Here is a 24973-nt window from a genome sequence, read left to right as displayed (position 1 = left end):
TGCTTCTTCTCAAGAGAGAGGAGGAAGCAAGCAACAGTTTTTACTATTCTGGCTAGTTGTTACACTCCAGAAAGCCAGGCATTAAGTCTCTCTGGGATTAGTGACATGGGGCAATGTTTTCTACTATTGCGTTATACTTTCTCTTTCTTCTTTCTACTTCTATCATAAAAAGTAAGCATCATTAATTTTCTTTGCATCAACTAATTTCAATCCATATCTTAATGGGACACCAAGTTATCCACCCTTGATGTATCAAAGTAATAATTGTGTTTCTAGAAACAGAAATAGAGTTGCAATTAGTCAACATGGTGTATGTGAAGTAGGTGAGGCTGTCTTTGTAGTACATTTTCACACATTCAAATTCTTATCTGACCTGGTGAATGTTTGATCAGATCTTTTAATTAACACTAATTTTGGCAACATCAACTGAGATTTCCAGTCTGATTGTTAGCTGAATATAGCTTATACTCTGTGGTTTTCCACGAGACCTCCAGTTTTAGTACTACATTCCTGCCTCTGATGGTCTGATTATTCAAGTCCTCTGAGGAGAAAGTGTTTGTTCAAATTTCTTCTAGATATCTCATTCTAGACATTACAGTTCATTCTGATTTTTCTCTCAGTATAAGCTGGGAAAAGTGTTTCATACCTAGTTTCCATGGTCTATAGTCCTGGATTCTCAGTAACAGATTTGCCATATATTTCTATGATGACCTTGGGGAAATCACAAAACACCTCAGGGCTTCATCTCTGTAAGTGATAGACGACAAAAGATTAATAATTAATTCTTCTCATTGTGTCTGCAGGGGACAAGGGAAACCAAGGAACTGTCCATGTGTATTTGAAATATGTCAGCACTTGGGGCTGGTATTCATGTGGGAGAAGATATTGGGAAGGAGATTGGGTAAATGTAATTAAGTCTGGAAATATGTCAACAAAAGCTTTGATCCTAAATATACTTTAGTGGAAGTAAACTTTATTGAAATCAATGAGCCTTATTTCCAAGTAAATTGATTTAGAATCAGAACTTACTTTCTTTTGTTCATTTTTTTTACCCAAGCCTTATTCTTAAAGTACTACACACTTGAAAATTCACAAGAAATAGAATGGATGACAAATTCTCTGTCTACTCTAGATGAGGTGTAAGTCTGACTTCCCTGAGTGAAAAAAGGAACAAGTGACATCTTTAAGCTTCAGGAAAGTTCTGTATCTCAGCAGCAAAGCAGATGCCTTTTGTGCACAAGATTCCACATTCAAACCTTGGCATCTCCACTTGTAAATGACCTACTGTCAGTCAGATTAGAGAGTATAGAACTAGATAAGTGATTCCCAACCTTTGGTCCTCCTGTTGTTTTGGATTTCAAGTCCCAGAAATCCCAGCCAGCTTACCAGTTGTTGGGAATTGTGGGATCTGGAGGACCAAAGGTTGGGAACCACTGAACTAGATGGACCTTCCTACTGATGAAGCACTGAGATTCAGCAAGAAAACATATCCATTGCAGGCAAAGCATCCCAAGTTCAGTCCCCAGAATTTTGCCTTGGAACCATGAACTCTTCCAATCAGAACACATAATGCTGAGGTAGGGGTTGCTATGAAGAGCAAAGTTAAATGTGGCCCTCATATAGCAACATGTAAGCCTGAGCATATATTTTCTTTCATCAGCAACCTTTCAGGCACAGAAAGTAGAGTATTGGCTTATGCTGTAACACAAAGAATCAAATAGCCAACATTCATACACTTTACATTTGTGTTATTAAGCATTTATCTACTGAATGCTCTTGTGATCTTCCGGAAACCAGATCCACAAACTCACAAAAGAGATGGCATCAGAGAATAAAAGATACTGGTGTTCATGTCTTGGAATGCTGCTACCACTGGTGCAGTTATAAAAGCACAGTGATGGCTGGTATCACTCATTGCATTCGGGTTACAGTTCCCAAGTGATAACAGCTATTAGCAACACTTTGACTGCTTCCCCACCGTGCAGGGGAGGGCAGGAGACAGAAAACATGTCAAGCTATCACCTCCATGTTAAGTGATAAGTACCTATTTAGATGGCAGAGTTAAAGTCCAACGCATCAGGCAGGAAACACTTTGCAGAGGAGAGAAGAGAAAGGCCATGGCAAGATGTAAAAAGCAGGGTTAGGGTATTTGTTGTGCTGACAGCAGCTGTGATTGATTGTTTAAGAGAAATAAACTGCCTGTGTTTTCGGGGCTATCAAAAAGCAGGAGCCCGGCACTTAATAGTCTCAAATGGGTGGCCTTGAAAGGAAACAGAGTGTCACTGCTGCCGGCTCACCGCTTCCCAGCGCTGACTTCTGACCTATCTCTTAGACAAGGAGGAGGTAGGTATAGTTGGGAGAGATGGCAACAAGCATGTGCTGTAATTTTGATGCATTTTCTTGGTTGAGATGGGAGTGATGAGAAGCACTACATCTAGATCATATGTTTCCCCCTTATGCTCCCTCCCACCATTATACTCAGAGCTACCATGTTTATGTAAGCCCAGACATGTATGGCAGCTGTATTTGTGCATGAATTGTCATGCATGGTCACTTCCTATATATGTATAGTGAGCATAGGACATATTCAGCCACTTGGCACTTCCATTGACAGACTTCAGGCTTATAGAAACTGCATTTTTACTGAACAATGAAATCTACCAACCAGAGCCAGGTGCAGGAATAGGAGCCAATTATCTCCTGCTTCCCCATTAGTGAAATTGACATGTTCTGCATATACTAGTATTTTTCTGGATTAGTGAAAGCCGGGGTTCTTCAGTCTTATTTAGGGACGGGAAATATGTTCCTTGCTGTGGTTAAACAATCAAAAATTAATGCTGACTTGTAAATCCTTTGGTGACCTATTTATTTGATTTACATCCTAATTTTCTCACAGTATGGGATCACAATATGAGCAATATTTGTGAACAAATCCCAATCTACCTTTTGCCCAACCTTGGTTTTAAAAATGGACTTAAAACCTGGAGTGGAGCTGGAAACTAGCAACCCCACTGCAAGACATACTTGTGTTTCTTCCTTTCTTTCCCTTCCTACTTCAGAAAGCATTTAGAACAGTGGTTCTCAACCTGTGGGTCCCCAGATGTTTTGGCCTTCCACTCTCAGAAATCCTAACAGCTGGGATTTCTGAGAGTCGTAGGCCAAAACACCTGGGGACCCACAGGTTGAGAACCACTGATCTAGAACATCTTGCCTTTTCCTTGTTTCACTTTCAGTAGCAATATGCCATAAGGGTGTAAAGCAGTGGTTCCCAACTTTTGGTCCTCCAAGTATTTTGAACTTCGGCTCCTATAATTCCTAACAACTGGTAAAATGGCCGGGATTAATGGAAGTTGAAATCCAAAACACCTGGAGGACCAAAGGTTAGAAACTATTGGTGTAGGGCAGTGGTTCTCAGCCTGTGGGTCCCCAGGTGTTTTGGCCTACAACTCCCAGAAACCCCACCCAGTTTACCAGCTGTTAGGGTTTCTGGGAGTTGAAGGCCAAAACATCTGGGGACCCAAAGGTTGAGAACCACTGGTGTAGGGTTTCTGTAAACTCGTAGTTTGCTTAGTGCTATTGAGAAACATTCTTATTGAGATGATCACATAAACAATTTATTTTTTAAGAGAAAGAAACTTTGAGACATCCATTATTACAGCTTGCTAATTGACTGAAGATCCTCTTAGCATTATTGAAGGAGTTTTCTTCTTGGTCAGGTCAAATCCAGGAAGTATTTTATCCATGTAAATATTGGAATAAGAATCTGCTACTTTTGATATGTGATTGACCAGACATTTGCATTCTCATACATGGCCAAGAAAATATTTTAAAATGTAGTGTCAAATGACCCTAAGTGATCGCTATATCCTCAGTTTTATTCCAGTTGGTGTTTTTTTTCTCCAACAACATTTGGGAACTGATTCAAATTCCCTTTGAATAAATGCGAATGGAATAAGTCAACAATTACTCAAATTCTATTCAGCTTCTCTAATGAGAACTGGCAAGTGGATTTGGATCAAGGGTCAGCAGATTTTGGCCTTCTAGATTATTGTAGATTGCAGTTCCCAATATTCCCCACAACTGACTTTGTAGCCAGGTAGGGAGTTGTACATTGTCCATGCCTGACTTAATCTTTAGTGTGGGCAGCTATTCCCCACCCCTCAAAAATAGAACAGGCTTTAGTTCACATAAAAGGTTTTCTGAACCCTTCTGTCATGAGCATAAGCTAATAGATCATAACTCTTGCACTTCCATTCAGTCAACTTTGTTTCTCATAGGGATATCAAACTCTAATTGTTATATAACACACACACATATATACACACACGCTTCAAAGGACTTAATCACAATTGCCATAATGCTAACCGGGTCTGTTTTTCTTTACTAAGAGTAATCTGGTATTCTAGACAGTGATTGTGCATTCCTTCGGCCCTAAGAATAGTCTTCATTGAGTACAGTATTCAGAACAGCAGATCCCATCATACGTTCATGCATAATAAAGATACTAAGAGAATTCTCTCTTATGTTCACTCACAGTTGTTAACACACATTCATTACCATAAGAAGTAATGTGGGAAGACTGGAGAAGCAGAAGTTCATCTCACTTTCTCATAATACTAGCAACAGAAGTCTTCCAGTGAAGCTGAATAATGGGAGGCTTAGGAAAAACAATATCTGTTTGTTTGTTTTGTCTGACTGCCTAACACATTTCTCCTCAAGTAATTTACAAGATGGCAAAGCAACAGTCTTTGCAATCAAGCTTACCTTCCAAAACTGCACAGCATAAAAAGAATAAAGGATTTAAATCCAGTATTTAAATTCAACTGAATATAAGTTCACCTGAGCTTGCTAGAATGCATATATCTACTGAATATTAACAGTTGGGAGAAGAAAACTGAAGTGTCTTCTTCTGCCACTGTTTGCTCTCTTGAAGCTGCACAGGTCTCAGTAAACTGATGTTCAAATGGCTTCTCAAATTGTTTTCCAAGCAAATATCTAATCCTTTGCGTGTCATCTTGCAAGATATAGTATAAGTTTCATCCTGTTACTGTAGCTGAATGCTCAATTCAATTATGAATAGCAGGGGCAGGGGACTCTTGTGCAATGACAGTTGATAGCTAGAAGTTGGCCTGAGTTGACCCCTGATCCCAGGTGAGGTAGAGAAGTCCCTGGCTTACAGGTATTCTCTCTCTGTGGCTACCGAAGAGGCAGCTGCTAAGCAAAACTTCTGATGTGAGTCCTTAACATAGTGCTTTGTGGAATTTATTTCAAGGCATAGCCATGCTCACCAATTTTTGTTATTGCATTCCTTCAAATAATTCCAAATTTTTGGTGACTCTAAGGCAAACCTATAATGGGGTCTGCCTGGTAACATTTGTTCATAGTGGGTTGCTTTTGCCTACTTCTCAAACTTTGCCTACTTCTCAAACTGAGAATCATTTGCCCATTGTCACCCAGTGGCTTTTCATGGCCAAGTGGAGGATTCAAAAGTTGGCCTCCAGAGTCATATCCAGTGCCCAGATCCACAACAGTAGCTCTTGCCCACCAGATCAGGAAGTTTTAAAAGGGGTTATTCAAATCTATGAATAATAAGACTATCAATGGGCAGCAGTCAGGATAACTGTGTGCTACTTCCAGGATCATGGGGGAAAGGTGTCTCCTCTGAAGCTTTCTCACCAATCCAAATTTTTCCATATCCAATTATCACAGGTATAGAAAGTGAGGTGAAATCTTCTGAACAGAGCTGTAGACAGCAAAACAAACACCACAGAAGTTCTAATCCTTCCCTATGCTATTGTGTATGTGTGTATGGAGTTACACTTAAAAATGTACTTGTTCTGACTTACACACAAATTCAACTTAAGAACAAGCCTACAGGTCCCATCTTGTTCATAACTTGTAGACTGCCTATATATAGGTAACAATGTGGAAGCTGACTCTTATATTTAATATTGGACCCATTGAACATGGTGGGATTTACTTCTGAGTAGCTTTCTATAGGACTGTTGTAAGAAGTGATCCTGAGCATATTCGTTTTTTTGACCGACTACAGTTTATTTATTTATTTATTTACAGTTCTTATATTCCGCCCTTCTCACCCCGCAGGGGACTCAGGGCGGATTACAGTAAACACATATATGGCAAACATTCAATGCCAGTTTGACAAACAACATTTAACAGACAAAGGCTATTTAACTTTTTTTTCTGGCCGCCAGGGGAGCTGCTGCTTTTCATCGTCCATCAACGACACCGATGAAGTTCTTCCGCATTCCACATTCCCCGGAGTCTTCTTTCTTTATGGCCTCATAAATTAGTTAAATTTAGCCTCCCACACAAGGTGGTCCCTTATTTTCCTACTTGACAGATGCAACTGTCTTTCGGGTTGCAAAGGTCGACAACGGGCTACACAATGGCTGGACACCCACTCCAGCCCGGGCTGGCTTCGAACTCATGACCTTTTGGTCAGAGTGATCTTAATGCAGCTGACACTCAGCCAGCTGCGCCACAATCCCGGTGCTACTTAGGGATGTATTAATCTGTACTAAAGGATCCTCCAATTGATAATCCGCCTTTTCCTTGGAAAAATCAGTCCAAATGTTTAAACACCTTCCTCCCTGGACAGTCTGCACTTTTCATTCCTGATTTCAGTCTGTCCAGCTTTTTTTTGCCTGTATTCTTCCCACATTTTGAAACACAAGTTTCCTCATAACTTGTTCTTCAAAGAGACAGGAGTGTCAAGTTGGAAATCATTCTAGCAGAAGCAGAAAAGAAAAACCGTTCTTCCTTTGAGCTGAGTAGGGAATATGCTTGCTTAGGGAGGTATCAGGGGAGGGAAGTGAGGGTGAGAGCTCGACTTGGACAAGATTGATGGCCTCGTTGCCATTAAGAAAAAAATTAGCCGGTGGCGGCTATCATATTAAAGGGTGAAGAAGCCATGAATTATTTTCTTAAAGATCTTATCGCTTACAATGATAATTTTACCTTCCAAAAGGCCACTTTTAATGAGGCGAGCCAGGCAAAAAGTCATGATTTAATGCCAGATTTTTTTTCTCCAAACACATTTTACGGCTTTTTTGTCCATGTTTAAAAAGCACCGGTGACCTTTTTTTATTTAGTTTGCCCCAGGTGTAATGCTGAGGCTGATCCTCTTAGGGTTTATAACCTCAACAGAGAGTGCCTTTACCCAACAGAGAGATGATTTAAAAGGGGCTAGAAATATGAGGCCTCACTGGCATTGGTACAAGTCCCTTGCTCTGCCTTTCAGTCTTGCCACAGAGCTGTAGCTAAGAATATCCGATCCGATGTTTGGAGTCTCTTACATATGACTGCTTGGGAAGAATGGTGAGGGTCCTAAAGACTCTGCCCTGGCAAAGCTGGCTGAGCTGGCAGCTCTCCTTCCATCTTTCAAGTTAGATTGTAGTATGAGTTATGACCAAATGTTTGCATAGCTCTAAAGAAAAAAAGACATAGGAAATATGTTAATTAGCAGGACAGGCCATGGCCTCGCAAAGTGGTCACATCAAATTTGTTCAGTTACTGAATCTTGCTGTATTTTAGTCAAACAATATTGACTGTCAGCAAGTTGTTTGGTGACTTAGAGTGTAATGCAAAGTTACAAAATGAGGGCTGCCTGGTTCAACAGAAGTATGTGTGAAGAAGATCTTGGTGTCCTCATGGACAACAAGTTTAGCATGAGCCAACAATGTCATACGGCGGCAAAAAAATCCAATGGAATTTTGGCCTACATAAAAATATGAGTATGGTGTTTAAATCCTGCGAAGTCATGCTACTCCTCTATTCTGCTTTGGCCAGACCACACCTGGAATACTGTGTCCAATCCTGAGCACCGCAGTTGAAGGGAGATGTTGGCAAGCTGGAATGTGTCCAGAGAAGGGCAACCAAAATGATCAAGGATCTGGAGAACAAACCCTATGAGGAGCGACTTAAAGAGCTTGACATGTTTAGCCTGCAGAAGAGAAGGCTGAGAGGAGACATGATAGCTATGTATAAATATGTGAGGGGAAGTCATAGGGAGGAGGGAGCAAGCTTGTTTTCTGCTGCTCTGGAGGCTGGGAAGCGGAACAATAGATTCAAACTACAGGAAAGGAGATTCCACCTGAACATTAGAAAGAACTTCCTGACTGTGAGAGCTGTTCAGGAGTGGAACTCTCTGCTCCAGAATGTGGTTTAAAAGCCTCTTTGGAGGCTTTTAAACAGAGGCTGGACAGCCATCTATCAGGTGTGCTTTGAATGCGATTTTCCTGCTTCATGGCAGGGAGTTGGACTGGATGTTCCACGAGGTCTCTTCCAACTCAATGATTCTATGATTAAAATAGCACAATTATGACAGTTAAAGTGATACCACTTTTTGTAATTTTGTGAAAAATCTTGATTTTTGCAGTTTGGTAAGTAAACTGGTGAACTTTAGTGCATTGTCCTGAACTATAGCAGAAAATTGTAAACGTCTCGCAGCTCAACAAATTCCAGGAACCCATAGGATTGAGCCATGAAAATTAAGATGTTTTTAAGCTACTATAACATTGCTTTTTCACCAGAGGGAGAATAGAAATTTTAGTGCCATTCTATTGGTACATTTCAAGACTCACGAGACAAATACCAAATCATCTTTCTTGGACAGCAGTCTCTGCTTCTTTTAATGTCAACCATTCTGCTAGGAGTGTCAAATTTCTTTTAGAAGACAAGAAAAATGTCATAGTGCTCAGCGTGTCAAGGGACACAATGACGTATTTGTCCCTTGTTGATAGTAAGTCCCTGGGAACAAATCTGTTGGATGGAGTATTGTGGAGTCCAACCACAATAATTTACATTGCTTAGGAGAACACCATTTTAAAAAACATTTTATGATCAAGGAACTAATAGTAAGTGTCCACTATTTCATTTAACTACAGTATGTGGTTGTTATATGTGGAGAAAGGGTGAGTCAGATTCCATAGTGAAGCATCTACCATCTCCAAAGCTGAGCTGATTTCCTACAGGAAGCATGGGAGTTTGGGAGTACTAATTCTTTTTCTCTCCCATCCCAAACACTCCTGCTTAAATGGGAAGGAATTAAATGGGAAGGAGAGTGAGTGGGAGTACTGGCATTTTCCACTGTCTGACAAGGCTGTGCACACTCACCAAAAAGAGCACACCAAACAAATGGCTCTACCCAGACAGAGAGTTTTGGTTTCCCCATTACTCCACAGATGCCAAATATGCCCCAAGACTACTTCTGCTCTCAGGCATTTGGGCACAAGAAGGGGGCTGAGGCAAATTAGAGAGCTACATCTTCTTCTCATCCCCATCTCCAGTTGAACAATCATGTGGGCATTGTCTTTTCGTCTTTGAGAACTCTGATGACCATAAGGATTTATCACTTCCCCCTTTAATGACAGATTATTACTTATGTGTTGTTCATTTTGACTCTTAGAGCCGCCGCAAACTAGGTTCCTGCGGGAGAAAACCTTGCTAGCACGTCCCTGACGTCATGAGCCTGCGCCTCTCTCCCTGCCCCTTTCTCCGCCCCTTTCTCTTTGCCAGGGTGGTTTTTCCTTTGCTAGGGCAGCATTGCCCGCATTTTCTCTCAGTTGAATTCTGCCAACTGAGAGAGTACGCTGGCAATGCTGCCCTAGCAAAGGAAAAACCACGCTGGCAAAGAGAAAGGGGCAGAGAAAGGGGCGGGGCGAGAGGCGGAGTCTCATGACGTCAGGGACGTGCTGGCAAGGTTTTCTCCCACAGGAACCTAGTTTGCGACGGGTCTTAGGCTGTGGCTGCAGAAATAGCTTTCAGAGGACATTTGTGAGTGAAGAAATGTAAAGCCAATGTAGTTATATGTAGCTGTTCTACAAGGATCAAGTACCATTCTGGGAGCAAAGTCAAGTCAGCTGCCTCTAGCATCACTGCTCCTCAGCTTGAATTCTTCAGGCTGCTACTTGGTCTTCAACCTCCTATGTCACTACAAGGTTCTCACATTTTACTTTGGTGAAGGAGCTTTAATTGTGCCCCCAGGGGTGCAAGAAAGGCCTTCCCATATTGGGAAAAAAACAAAATAATTTCACTTACTGTGAAGGTTCCTTTTCTGCAATAGTGGTGAGGACACCCTACCCGATCTGGTCATACTGCTGCTCAATTTGCTGTGGTTTCAAGGATGGTGTTCCAGGCAAAGCAGGGACATAGGTTTTACAATGTGGAGCAATCTACACTGTGGGGACAGGCTTTGTCCACATATTATGCACAGAAGATCTGTTGGATTTTCTTCCTCTTATTTAAGTGGGAAGAACTGGCCAAAATACACTTCCCACTATTGCACGAAAGAAACCCTGGTAGCAAGTACCAAGGTTCCCAATGTTGCTGCCTCCAACATTCCTCATTTCAGTCTCTGCTATCAAAAAGACATTGCAGTGGTACATCTACAGCAGCAGAACATAGTCCTAAGATAAGAAAGATTTCCAGGGCCAAAAAGTGAAGTCTGGTGGTTTAATTTCCCTGTACTGGTCCATAGGCTCTCAGATGGCCTTTGGCCTCCTAAGAATAGGATCCTTCATTTGTTTGAATGTATACTTTACCCTGTTCCATTTGAAGACTGAGGATGTAATGGTTTGCTTGAACTCTTTTGTTTATTTAGAAGCAAGGTGACAAGTACAGGTTGTATGTCAGTATGAACTGTCAGTATGAGGAAAGCAGTGCTTTTTGGAAGGAATTAGAATCTCATTTTTAAAAGCAAAATAAGCAGCTGTGCTTCTCTTTTAGGCTTCCCTTTTCAAAGAAAAAGTACAGGAAAATAGATTTCATGTAGAAATAGGAGCCTGGTCTGCCAGAGAATCATCTGTCCCTTTAGACTTGGTTTAGCAGGAATTTAATCGCAACCCACAGTATGCTGAACATTGTTTTTATTTATTTGTGTTGCCAAGATATTTCCAGGTTTTCAGCCTAGCTTGGAATTAGACAAAATGTTGTGTGACTCCCATTTTTTGTTATTTCTTAAGGCAGGGTTATCAAATTCTTATTTTCTTTTATTCTGAACTCAGGAAAAGTAGCTTTGTTACTATTTGAACAGGGACTACATGCTAACTGCAACAAGGGAAAGATATTATCCATATCCCTCATCCTTGCCTTACCCTGTTAGTGTGTTTCTCTCTCCTGCTCTCTCCCCGGTCTTTGTCACTTTTAAATATAGTTATGGAATCTTTGGTATAATCCTGGAAGCATTTTTACTACTATTTCCATAATCCCCAGCAAATACAGGCAGTGGCCATGTTGGCTTCAGTATTCTGGGAGTTGTAATTTAAAATGATCTAACTTCTGGTTCAAAACAGACTGAGGAGGTAATGATTTCCTCAGGCATATCCAAAGACCAGTTGTGGGCAGATGGAGTACATAAATGGTCATTTAGAAGTTGACAGTATTTCCAGTTCTGACACTTTGCTCCTTTTCACTTGACTCCTACTCCATCCCATCGGTGTCCCTGACATTTTTCCTGACATTACTTAAATGGAGATGCAGCCACTTCTCGTTGAAATGAAAAACAAAAATTAAGTATGGTTTAGTGACAGAAGGGCTTTAACATACTGTGGGGGTATTCGGAATTCAGAACTGCTACAATGTTAAGAGACAGTTTATTCATCTAAACAGCCAGCGTATGTAGAAGAGGGTCTGAGATTGACATTTTTGGGATTAGTTTAGCCCTGCATTTTTTCCGGAGGTCGTTGTCATGGTGCTCAGGAGGTATGGAGAATAAATGGGACCAACATTCTTCTTGGGACCACACGCTAAAAACTAATATATAACATTTAATTTACTGTCTCCATAGCTAGGCCAGCCATTATTCAGATAATATTGGATTAGCGCTTCTAGCAAGGGTGGATGGGGAGTGGGCAGGCTGGCAGGATCTGATGGAAGCAATAAGAGTTTGTTGTTGCTGTTCAGGGTAGCAGAGTTGATGGCTTAGATATTTTTATTCCTTCCTGGAAGCAAATTGAAAAATGAAATATTTTTAACTCTTACCATCAGGTTGTTTTGTACCTCTGGAAAAAGAAAGAAATGAGTTGTATTAGAACTAGAGTCCTTCCTGATCTCATAATATTGATCTGATTTGTCAGGATATGCAGAAAGATTTCATACATTTCTTTGAAATCGCATATCGCAATATTTGGCCCTAGTGAAAGGCTGTTTGAAAGGCATTTTGTTAGAAAACTAGAGTATATGCCATACAACTGCCAGGTGCCTGTTGACATTCTTTATGTACATGTATATGTATATTTATTATTATTTATATATTTACCGTATTTATATATGTCCAAATCCATCCCACTTTTGGCAGCTTACAATAAAATATAATCATAAAATGTATGAAATACTGAAAATATCAGTATTTAAATATCAGTATTTAAATACTGAAAATAACAGTATTTAAAACAGGAAGAAACCCTTTTTCCCCAAATTGTCATTTTTTCCATTATGTCATTTCTCCTGAACAATGCTGGAAATTAATGAAATGGCAGCCTGGAACAGGGACAATTTCTGTGCTGAGAAACCTCTCAAGCTTGCAGATGTAGGGCAATAGAATGATAGATGTAGAACTAGTTCAGTCAAGAGTGTTATAAAAGTGGTCTTGATGAAAGATCTTTTAGAGCTTGATTATGAGGCTAGAATGGAAGGCTCTCCCAGGTGTAAAGATCAACATAGTAAAGAACATAAAGATGGGAGGTGTAAGAAACAATTATAAATTCTGTTCATGATTTATTTAATTTTATATATTGATACACTGATTTTAAATAAAGCAAATTTAATAATTGTGATAATTGTGTGAGGCTAATCTTGTGACGTTAAAATCTAAACTGTTAGGGGATAGGCAAACATAGTAACTTTGTGAAGAAAATATAATGGAACATAGTCGAATACCAAGTCTACTTTTCCTCCATGCCAAGAATGAACCCATTGACGCTCCAGCCTTACAGTGGATTGAAACTGCCTTCATACTATTTTAACTTCCTCCAAAATTGTAATGGATGGATGGTGTTGCAATCCAGAGCAGGGAACGAGGCCCTAAGATAACTATCCACCACACTTGACTGTGAAAAACAATCCTTTTTTATTTATTTATTTATTTATTTATTTCATTTACTTATACCCCGCCCTTCTCACCCCGGGGGGGACTCAGGGCGGCTTACAGTGGGGGCACAATTAGATGCCCAAAACAATTCACAAGCAATACAAATACAAACAATTCAACAATTAATTAAAAACATCAGTACATAATAAAATAATAAAAACAGTCTCATGCCCAGGGTTCAGAGTCCATATATCCATTCCATTCAATTTGTCCTTGTCTATCATCAGATCCTTCAGTTAGCTGTCAGAATGACCAAAGGCTTGATCCCAGATCCAGGTCTTCAGTTTTTACCTAAATGCCAAAAGGGAAGATGACGATCTAATCTCCCCGGGGAGTGAGTTCCACAGGTGGGGGGCCACCACTGAGAAGGCCCTGCTCCTCGTCCCCGCCAGCCTCACTTGTGACAGTGGCGGGGTCGAGAGCAGGGCCTCCCCAGAAGATCTTAAGCTTCGAGGTGGGACGTAGAGGGAGATCCGTTCAGACAAATACACTGGGCCGGAACCGTATAGGGTTTTGTAGGTCAAAACCAGCACTTTGAATTGTGCTCGGAATTGGATCGGCAGCCAGTGGAGCTGACGCAACAGGGGGGTTGTATGCTCCCTGTACATCGCTCCGGTGAGCAATCTGGCTGCTTCTCGCTGGACTAGTTGTAGTTTCCGAGCAGTCTTCAAAGGCAACCCCACGTAGAGTGCGTTGCAGTAATCCAGCCGGGATGTGACAAGAGCGTGGACCACCGTGGCCAGATCTGGCTTCTCAAGGTACGGGCGCAGTTTTAATTGTGCGAAAGCTCTCCCGGCCACCGCTGAGACCTGGGGTTCCAGGCTCAGCGATGAGTCCAGGATCACTCCCAAGCTGCGAACCTGTGTCTTCAGGGGGAGTGTAACCCCGTCTAACACAGGCTGTAACCCTATACCCTGTTCGGCCTTACGACTGACCAGTAGGACCTCTGTCTTGTCTGGATTCAATTTCAATTTGTTAGCTCTCATCCAGTCCGATACAGCGGCTAAACACCGGTTCAAGGTCTGGACAGCCTCCTTGGTGACAGGTGAGAAGGAGTGACAGATTTGGACGTCATCTGCATAGAGATAGCATCTTAGTCCGAAACTCCGAATGATCTCTCCCAGCGGCTTCATGTAGATGTTAAATAACATCGGGGACAAGATTGAACCCTGTGGGACTCCACACAACAATGGTTGTGGGGCCAAACAGGTGTCACCCAATAACACCTTCTGGGTCCGTCCCTCAAGGAAGGATCGAAGCCACCGCAGAGCAGTGCCTCCGAGCCCCATATCCATGAGGCGGCCCAGAAGGATACCGTGATCGACGGTATCGAAGGCCGCTGAGAGGTCCAGCAGAACTAACAGGGACACACTCCCCCTGTCCAGTTCCCTGCGGAGATCATCTACCAAGGCGACCAAGGCTGTCTCAGTTCCATGTCCCGGTCTGAAGCCAGACTGTGCTGGATCCAGATAATCAGTGTCTACCAGAAACCCCTGGAGTTGTGTTGCCACCACACGTTCCATGACTTTGCCCAAGTAGGGAAGATTGGAAACTGGCCGATAGTTGTCGAATTGAGTGGGATCCAGTGATGGTTTCTTCAACAGCGGTTTTATAATAGCTTGTTTTAAGCTCGCTGGAAATTTTCCTTCCTGTAAGGAGGCATTAACCATCACCTTCACCCACTCCGCCAAACCCCCTCTGGCTTCCTTGATCAGCCAGGATGGGCAGGGGTCTAGGATGCATGTGGTGGGTCGCACCTCTCCAAGGATCCTGTCCACATCCTCAGGCTGAACCAATTGAAAAGAATCCAATAAAACTGGACAAGCAGATGCTCTCGTTACATCCCCAGAGACTGCCGTTAACATCACGTCAAAACCCGACCGAATCCGCTCAATTTTATCCACGAAGGATCGAGCAAATGCTTCACAGCGAGCCACCGAGTTGTCCGAGGCCTCGCTTTTTGGCGGATTTAACAGGCCCCTGACAACTCGGAAAAGCTCCGCTGGACGATTCTTCGCTGATGCAATATTGGCTGTGATGAATATTTTCTGAGCTGCCGTTATTGCCACACCGTAGGACCTTAGAAAGGCATTCAGGTGTGTTTGGGCTGGATTGGTGGGGTTCTGGCGCCACACGCACTCTAACCTCCTCTTCTTTCGCTTCATCGCTGCCAGCTCCTCAGTGAACCAAGAGGCTGGTTTAGCTCGGTTACTCGAGAGGGGGCGTTCCGGAGCGATAGTGTCAATTGCCCTAGTCAACTCATTATTCCAACGAGAGACCAGAGTATCGACAGTATCACTAGCCAAGGAGGTGGAGAGATCCCCAAGAGCCGTCAGGAGTCCATTTGGATCCATAAGTCTCCTGGGGCAGACCATTCTAATGGGTCCCCCACCCCTGCGGAGGTTAGGAGGCCCAGTTAGTCTAAATCTGATCAGGTGGTGATCGGTCCATGGCAACGGAGCAATGGTCGGCTCCTCCATCACGTCACCCTCATCCCATCCCTGGACAAAAACCAAATCTAAAGTGTGCCCGGCACTATGGGTGGGACCCGATATTAGTTGGGACAGGCCCATGGTTGCCATGGCGGTCATGAAGTCCTGAGCCGCACCAGAAAGAGGGGCCTCGGCATGGACGTTGAAATCTCCCAAGACCAGAAGCCGTTGGAAGCTCAACGCCATGTCCGAGACCACTCCCGCTAGCTCAGGTAGGGAGACTGTAGTGCAGCGGGGTGGTCGGTACACTAACAGAATCCCTATCCTGTCCCGGTCACCTATCCTAAAGCCGGCACATTCAAAGGAAGATGATTGTGGGATGGGACACCTGATCAGTGGAATAAAGTCCTTATAGACCACTGCGACTCCGCCTCCCCGCCCTCCAAGCCTTGGTTGGTGCTGAACGGAATAACCTGGTGGACAGAGTTGGGAGAAATTTTTTATTGAAGAAAAAATGGTTACAAAATAAAGGAAAAATGCAAGTCAAAAGCCACAGCAAAATCAGCAAACATGAATTTAAATGCACAAGAACAAAACCCAAAGCCACACTGCAAAATACTGGAACCTGTTTAGTGATTCACTAACCGTACTTGATATCCTAGAAATCTTCCCAAGCTATGGCCAGGGAACCGGGAGAGCTGCCAAGGTCTTCATCAATTCTGAAACGATGCCTGAACTGAGACAGCCCGGCGGAAGGCAATTAAAACCCAAGAATTGGTTCCGTGAACCGCCCCTCTTCTTTGAAGCCAATGTTTTTAATTCTTGAATTCGGGAGGATCGACGCAAGCTGAGTGATTTATTTCTATCTTGCCAAATTTGGCCTCTTCTGTTGTCATTACAGTTAACAGGTGCAGAAGGGAGGGAAAATTCAAGGCTTCCCTCTGAAACATTCTCATGAACACTGGTACTTTCATTTTCCAAATCTACAGAAGTTTCTTCCTCACTAATTTCAGGAACATTGGCATTTTCCAAACCTACAGCAGTTTCTTCCTCACTAATTTCAGGAGCATTGGCATCAAGAGGTACATTTCCATTAGCATCAGTAAATATATTTTCATTAGCATCAGAAGGAACAAACAAAGAATCAGGTTCAAGTTCAAACTCAGGCTGAACCCCAACAGATGGATGGATGGATGGATGGGGAATATATTGCAATGTGAAACTCTTGCAATATATTTCTCTGCAGCTCCCACCATTTTGCTTTGCCTTGGTGGTATTTATATGACATTATTGGTGGATCGGTCCTTGATTTCCTGTACTTCAGATATGAATCCAAGACATCATTTAACCTAGAGAGTATATCTTGTTAGTCTGTATGGCCAAAGTTGACATTTTAAAAAAAAAATCATTTATTTTGTTATGTTGGGCCACCAAGTAATACTTTGCAACTTTACATTTAGTAGATATATACTTTTTTAGTTTTCATTTTTCTTTGCTTTCTTCTGTGAAATGTTATTATTTCTCCTCAGAGCTTCTTAGTGGTAACATATTCTCGCTAGATATATCTCCTCTAAATATTGCCAAAGCATTCTTGTAATTTCCCATAAAACTTTGTTGTGCATGGAATTTATATCTCCCTGCCATTGCTCTGAAGTCTGCAAGGTACTGATAACCTTCACATATACCAGTAAATTGCTAACCATTTTGTCTTCATAGCCTGCTATAAAAAAAGAGAAACATCTGTGTTATTTGGGATATTTCAGGTATTAACGAGAAATCCGATAATTAGGATGTTTATTAATGTGCTATTACTTGTAATTACTGAAAGAAAGTGTGTGGTTCAACAGCACTTCAACATATATTCCTGCTTGTGTGTTACTTTTTTTGCAAATGTGAAATGTTACTTGAGCACATCTCATGTTGTTTTCTCCCAATTAAAAATTCACTGCTAATATTCCTACAGATAATGATTTTGAATAAATGTTAAGAGCAGTTTTAGAACTTTCATATGTGTTAATTGAAGCAAGTTATCATTTATTCCTTGTGTAATTGCAAAGAGTATTCAATATGTTTTTCCAATATCTTAAGACCATGTCCAACTGCCCTTGTTCGCCAGTTGGTAAATTACAGGTATATGCTGTTAACCATATATACCATTTTGATTAATATTATTTCAGGCTGTGCTTTTCTACAATTGTATCTCTTTGCTCTACCACATCTTCCACCTCTCACCTTTTTTTGTTTCCAGAATATTTGTTCGATTAGCATCCGTTTCTACAAAAACTGGTAGATACTTATTGGTGATCATTATTGGTGATATTCAGTAGAGATGTCTTTCTGCATTAGGTTTGAAGCTAAATTTTATCTGATTGTTGGATGATAATCCATTAGGAGGCGTGGGGTATGAAATAGTCACCATCATCATCAGCTGTCTCTTTTTCCACTATGACATGCCTGAGAAATTTCTACAGGACTGAGAATGGATGTGGAACATACATGTAATTTTGCACATAAGGGATGTGTGCAAATTGCCACGGATGAATAAAACCTCCTTAAATCCCATGTTGGCACAAAGCTCTTGGTGCTGAGTGAACTACTACTTATCTAAATATCTTCTTATATCACTCTGAAATGGTTTCTCAATAGGTAGGCTTGTACGTAATCACTGAGCTTAGAAATTGTTCCCTTCCACAATTGATAGTTGGTGATAAATATTTTCATGATTAGTGTATGTTGTGATTACATGTCACACCTTCTGTCACATTCCTTATTGAAAACAAGGCATGCTTTGCATTGTTAAATGTTATCCCATTTCTTTCTCTTACAGTCAATTTTGTTGTCAGCCTCAATCAAGCGGGAAGGAGACTCTCCAACATCGCCTCACTCCTCCGATGATATCCATCACTCAGACAGATACCAGGTGAGAGGGCTATCAAGAGAAAAAAGCTGGAAACTAGAAGCCAGGGACTATTAAATGGCACTTCAATGTCTTTAAAAAAATACCACACAAATCCATAACTTTTCAGCCTTGTCTGCAAATTCAAGAATCATACGGTCCCATTTGAAATATAAATGCACAGTTCCCAGGATTACTTGGTGCATAATTTAGAATTACTTAGAATGGGAATGTTTTTGTATGGCATTTGTTATTTGTGAAAAAATGTTATCAGATGGACTATTATTGACCACTAGGAATTATATTATTTTATGATAGAATAGAGCACCCAAATTGTTCTAATTAACCAAAAAAGTCACCATGCTGTGTTTCGTTCTGTAAATAGCATATCCTATAACTTTTCAAGGAAAGTAAAATGTGTAGATGTTAAAAGTTCAAACAAACTGTTGTTAGTTGCCCATAACTGCTAATTAAAATGTGACAGCAATAATAGTTTATTTTCTGTTTAGAATTCAAAGCCAACATTGCCTGAATCCTTTCTTATTTGGAACATGCACCACACACCCCATTTTAAGTGCTTGAAACAGAGCAGAGCAATGGCAGCCATTTTTAATAGAGGCTTACTGTGTAGGTTCTGTGCTCCTTGCCATCTGGGCACAGTAAACCCCTTTAAAAATGCACTTCGCTCCACTTCAACTGCCCACGATGGCAGAGCAGTTACAGCATTAACCCACATATTAAGTTGACTTAGGTTTTGGGATCATTTTTTGACAATATATTTTTATATTATACACAAATATATACAGTGATCATTTCACCTTTCTTACCGTTATTCAGGAGGTTTGATACTAAATAAAACAGTGAGGTAAGAGTTTATTGGTACAATATTTTTCGGGACAAGAGACTCTCCATGGGGAAGAATAATTGGCGAACTTTTACTCCATGCTTAAGTAAGATTTAGAGAAAGGCAACAAAGCTGGGGGGGGGGGGGAACTATAGGAAGTGTATGAGGCAATAGAAGTTGAGACAAAAGTAGTTTTCTGAGATTTTAATACTAAATATAGATGATATGCATTAATATCATCTTCTAATCTCAACAACTTCTGAGTGCAGGTATTTAGGATTTGGCAGTGAGAAAAATCAGGAAGAAATAAAGAATGTCCCTGTTTCTTCTTTCTACAACAGAAGTAGCCCGTTAACCAAGCAGACAGTACCATTTCAAATCGTCCCTGCCACTACCTCACCAAAAGCCCCATAGATGACAAAGGAGCTAAGCACACTACTTTCTTTTGGATTCCAGCTATAACTTCTCAAACTGTTGCCTATTGGCAGAATATGGGTGTCAGTTGGTATTTCCCCATTAGATTATTTACCTGTATATTATGGTGGGTTGTGATGTAATCGCCATACTCAAAGGTCAGTCCCTTAGTCCTGCTGCATGGTGCCTCTGACCATAAAAACTAAGGCTTGAATTGATGTAGTCTTGGGAAAATCACATCTTTTTAACTTCAGAGGAGGAAAAAGAACCCCCTCTGAAAAAATCTTGCCAAGAAAACCCTGTATTAGGTTCACCTTAGGGTCATCATAAATCAGAAATTACTTGAAGGCACGCAGCAACAAAATATTGTTTACATAAGAAATACTTTCAAAATATGTGTTCAGAGACTTGGAAGTACCGGTATTTATCTTCTTGTTTTTTTTAACCTTTAAGTTCTTTTTCTCTTGATGTTTGAGAAATGGGTAAATTGGACAAAACTGTATATTGTTATTAAAAAGCAACAAGAAGTTTATGACTTGATTTTATGTATTTATTTTCTCCTGGTTATGATTTATAACCAAGAATCAGTTGTGACTTCTTGCCTGTTTATTGTAAACTATTAATTTTTCCACTTTCTTTGTAGAGGGGAAAATATTTTAGGGAACATAGTGTTGCCTTACATGTATTTGATTTAAACTAGAGTTTTAGAAAAGCTGATACAAATACAATTGGAGATCTATGGATAGAAGAAAAGTAGCAGGCTCTGCAGCAATTGAAATCTTCCTGTCTGTTTTTGTAGCTCAGAGACAGAATACTAATATTGTTTCCAAAGGCAGCAAGTGAAACTGACATATTTTGTAAGTGATCAGGTTGAATGAAATTGTAAATGTGGTGTGTTTGGGTAGAAAGGATGAAGGAAAACAGAAATGCAGGTAGGTAAATGAGATGTTTGAAGTTGCTTTGGCTGTATTCATCTGACATCTTTTGTGTAACACAAGCAAGACATCATGCCTTTTTGAAAATGTAATTTCTACTCCGTGTCCTTTCTTTCCAGCCGTGTGAATTTGAATAGGATTAATGGCATGACTGTTTCTTGACAAAAAAAAAGAACTGTTCCGGTTAAAGAGTTGTTAGCATCTATTTCTGTAACACAGAAAATCAATTTAGGTTAGATCCTAGAAAATATGGGGCACACCTTTTTCTCACTGTAATAAAATAGAAATGAGGATGCTAAGCACTAGACGGAGTTAGGTCCTAATATTCCAGACTCAGGTTTTGGACACTAAGTAGAATGGATCTCCTTGGTAAGAGTGCAATTTGCCTGCAGAAAAACCCATTAAAATCTGTACCCTCTCTCTAGGCCGGCTCTAAGCAGTTGAAAGAGGTTGGGGGGATGTGGAGGGAGCCAATCTCATTCAGTTCAGTTTCATCCTGCCTCTAGCGGAATCAGTAAATGTAAGCTTCTTCTAAAATGTGCTGGTGCACATCTGCTTCAACTTCTAAAGATATCACTGGGCTCACTAATTTGAGCATTAATATATGCTTGAGACATTGTTTATTACAGATACTCATTTTAGTATTGCACAAAGGTACTAAATACATGCACTTTATATACCCTGACCTTCAGTCTTAGATTCACAACACATACATACATGGAAGATGTGCTTAAACTGTAGACAGTGAAGTAATTCTCTGTGGTATTTCCTAAACTCTAGGATACGTTACAGCATTTTGCACCCAGAAAGATAAAGACTAGTAAATTGTGATGTGCTGTGTTCTTACTGGAATCACTGAGGGATAGTCCATAGGCAACTCAACTGAATCAAATAATGTGGATAAAGCTTCTAAACAAGAGGTTCACTGTACTAGAACAAAGCTGCCAGCCAAGACTTCGCTTAAACCAACAAAAAATCTGTTTCCTTCCACTGTCCTTAAAACCTCAATAATATATATATTTTCTACTACTATTTTATTTTCCAAGCAAATGCCTTAACATCTGTGAAATGTAAACTGGATTTTGTGATGGGTGCAGATCATCTGCTGTGCATTCTTGGAAGTGCAGACGTGACATATAGAAGTACTAATTAGGAAAACAAATGAAGAGCTAAAATGTGTTCCAATGTACTCCTTTCCCCCTGTTTCAAAGTTTTAATGCCTAGGTTTATGCATTCATGCCACACAGTTACAATTAACCTACAATTGTGTAAATATAAGTGGGGATAGAAATTAAGATGCGTTTGCAGATTTGCATGAGACAGACAACACAAGGACAACCTCCTTCAATAATTTTCTGTTAAGACTGTATGACAGGAACTCCCATTTTAAAAATAACTGTAGAAAATATAGAAATACCAGAGTAAGTGAACATAAATATCAGAAAGATACAAGGATGAAAACCTGTCCTGAATCTTATGCCTTAAGGTATATGTTTTTCTCCTTTTCTTTTACAAGCACTGCACTAGATTTCTCAAAAGAAACTAGATTTCTCGAAAGAAAACACAGGAAAGCCCAGTATACCTAAATAATTCAAAGTTTTAGGGAAAAAAACATTCGAAGAAGCTTACAGTTTTAAAGATTCGGAGGGCTTTAGCAATTTAGGCCTCAAACCTGCACCACTGTCACACTTGTTTGGCTTTAAACACTTCGATAGTCTTGATGGCTTCAGCAGGATTGCTAATGGGATCAAAGTGAATAAACTTCCTTTAAGTGTTTGCAGGATATGGAGCCTTGAAGGCAGGATGAAGGCCATTCTATAGATTTATCCTCCTTGCAATCACTGACTGTGACTTGGAAGTCATACAGCAATGAAATAATGACTGTTTTTGTCCACAAACATTTTGTATTTGGTAAGATTTTTATCTTCCTATAGTCCCTATAGAGACCTCCAATTCACCAGAGCTGAATATTCTTAGCCTTGACTGGGTTGTTTACGCTTAGGAGTTTAAAAGTCATGAACATTTGTTGCCCACCTTTTGTTATCCCTGTTTTATAAATATATCAGTGCTCCAGGAAAAACCCAAGTAATTACTTGGTTTAATAGAAAGATAGACTACTCATGTTCAAAGTATTTTATTGGATGCTATCCTTAGGAGTGCAAGATACTGATAGCTCCCTAAACGTGGGGCATGCCTTTCTGAAAGGAGATAAAAGTGATTTGCGATCAAAAAGGCTAGCTTTATAGTTGCAACCTGTACATAAGGGATGCTAGTCTCTTGTGCATTGCTCAACTGCCAACTCTAATTGCCTTTATCAACGTTATTGAAGAGAATTCATAAGATACAAAGTAATAAAACTGCTTGTATTGACAAATTTCAGGAATTGTCCCAAGGTCAGCTGATATTCTTTTTTCAAAAGCTGGGCTGAGAATAAATGCATCAGGTTCAGAGTTCAGCACTTGTAGCTTTTTGTGCCTTTCATGGTTGGTTATGTTAAGTTTCAGATGTACCTCCAGCTATTAATATTTGGTAAATAATTGTCCCTGTTTTGTTTCTTGTGGAAATTGTGAAGGCATCTTTTCAAAAATAATATTATGGGTGGCTAGATTTTAAGGCTTTACTTTTTTCCCCTCTAAAAATATCAAAGTTAATTAATGTTATGGCATCATCCTTGCCTTAGTAAGGTGGATATTTTCCCCTGACATTAAGTCTAGTTGTGTCTGGCTCTGGGTTGGTGGTGCTCATCTCAATTTCTAAGCTGAGGAGCTGGCGTTGTCCGTAGACACTTCCAAGGTCATGTGGCCAGCGTGACTGCATGGAGCGCCGTAACTTTCCTGCAGAAGCAGTACCTATTGATCTACTCACTTTTGCATGTTTTTAACTGCTAGATCGGCAGAAGCTGAACCTAACAGCAGGAGCTCACCCTGCTCCCCGGATTCGAACCGCCAACCTTTTGGTCAGCAAGTTTAACAGCTCAGTGGTTTAACCCACGGTGCCACCAGGGGCTCTTGCCCAGGGGCGGCTGAACCATTAGGCAGATAAAGCATTTGCTTAGGGTGCCACTTGCCTGTGGGCGCTACTCTGCCAGCCAGGCACCGGAGTCACCATGGTCCCTGAGAAAAGAGGCAGGGGAAGACAGACGGGGATCCCTCCTTCCTCTCTCTCTCTCTCTCTCAAGCTCAATACTTCTTTCTCTCTCTGCCTTTGCCCAGCTGAGCCGGCCCCATGTGTGGCCAGGAGCAGAGAGGCGGCACTTCAGGAGTGCGGGCAGAGAGACACAGAGAGAGAGAGGGAGAGAGAGAGGCAACTAGTCGCACAGGTAGATAACTGTGGGCTCAGCCTTGGTGTGGAAAAAGAATGGAGCCTTCCTCAGACTCCCCTTGATCGAGCCTGCTGTGGCTTGACTCTGCCCCTGGCCCCACCAGCCGACCCTTTTCCCCCTCTGCCTCCAGGCTGCATCCCCAGTGTACACTCAATGCAGATTGACACCGCTTGGACTGCCAGGGCTGTGGGATTGGGCAGTTTGGTGTAATGACACCAGTTCTCTTGGGCAGAGAAGGGAAAAGACCTTCCACCATTCCATACCACCCAGGGCCCTTCCACACAGCCCTATTTCCCAGAATATCAAGGCAAAAAATCCCACATTAGCTGAGTGTGGACTTAGATAACACATTTCAAAGCAGATATTGTGTATTATTTGCCTTGATACTCAGGGTTATATGGCTGTGTGGAAGGGCCCTCAGTCCCCATCTATTCTGCCATATAAAATCCAAATAATTTGCTTTGAGCTGGAATTTGCGACAGTGTAGACACATATAATCCAGTTCAAAGCAGATAAATCTGGATTTTATATGATAGTGTCGCTGAGGTCCCATGTCTCCCAGGTCCCTTCTACACTGCCACATAATCCAAATCATTAAATCAGATAACCCACATTATCTCATTTGAACCGGATTATGTGAGTCTACACTGCCATACAATCCAGCTCAATGCAGACCATCGGTATTTGATATGGTAGTGTGGTAGAAGGGGCATCAATCCACACTGAGCATTATATGCACTTCAAAGCCAGGCAATAAAATTTCCACAAAAGCAAGTCCTTCATGAGTATCAGTGCTCTGCTGTTTGTGTAAACCCCATCCCAGCTTCAAGCTGGTTTTCCTATGTAACCATCCACACACACAGCGAAACCTCTTTGAAACTGCATGAAATTATCAGTGTGGCCGTTTTCCTCCCTGGCTCCAGACCAATGCCCTAAAGCGAAAGCTAAAGCCTTCAGAGACACAAATATCTGCCAGTTTAGATCCCGATGTGTGTGTGTGCGTACGCGCATTCCCTGCT

The 24973-nt window shown here is 41.2% G+C and overlaps 1 protein-coding gene across 5 annotated transcripts in view; it reads left to right on the top strand.

Annotated features, from left to right (window-relative positions):
- The window catches only part of RNF220 (ring finger protein 220), a 354135-nt gene that overhangs the window by 245751 nt on the left and 83411 nt on the right, over positions 1-24973 (top strand). For all 5 annotated transcript variants that reach the window (XM_060773368.2, XM_060773364.2, XM_060773365.2 and 2 more), the window contains exon 6: positions 18371-18463. In XM_060773368.2, coding sequence (XP_060629351.1) covers positions 18371-18463 — 93 coding nt within the window. The remainder of the gene's footprint in view (positions 1-18370; positions 18464-24973) is intronic.

The sequence above is a fragment of the Anolis sagrei genome, chromosome 4, assembly GCF_037176765.1.
Source record: "Anolis sagrei isolate rAnoSag1 chromosome 4, rAnoSag1.mat, whole genome shotgun sequence".
Taxonomy (NCBI): domain Eukaryota; kingdom Metazoa; phylum Chordata; class Lepidosauria; order Squamata; family Dactyloidae; genus Anolis; species Anolis sagrei.
This window is presented reverse-complemented; position numbering and strand designations above follow the sequence as displayed.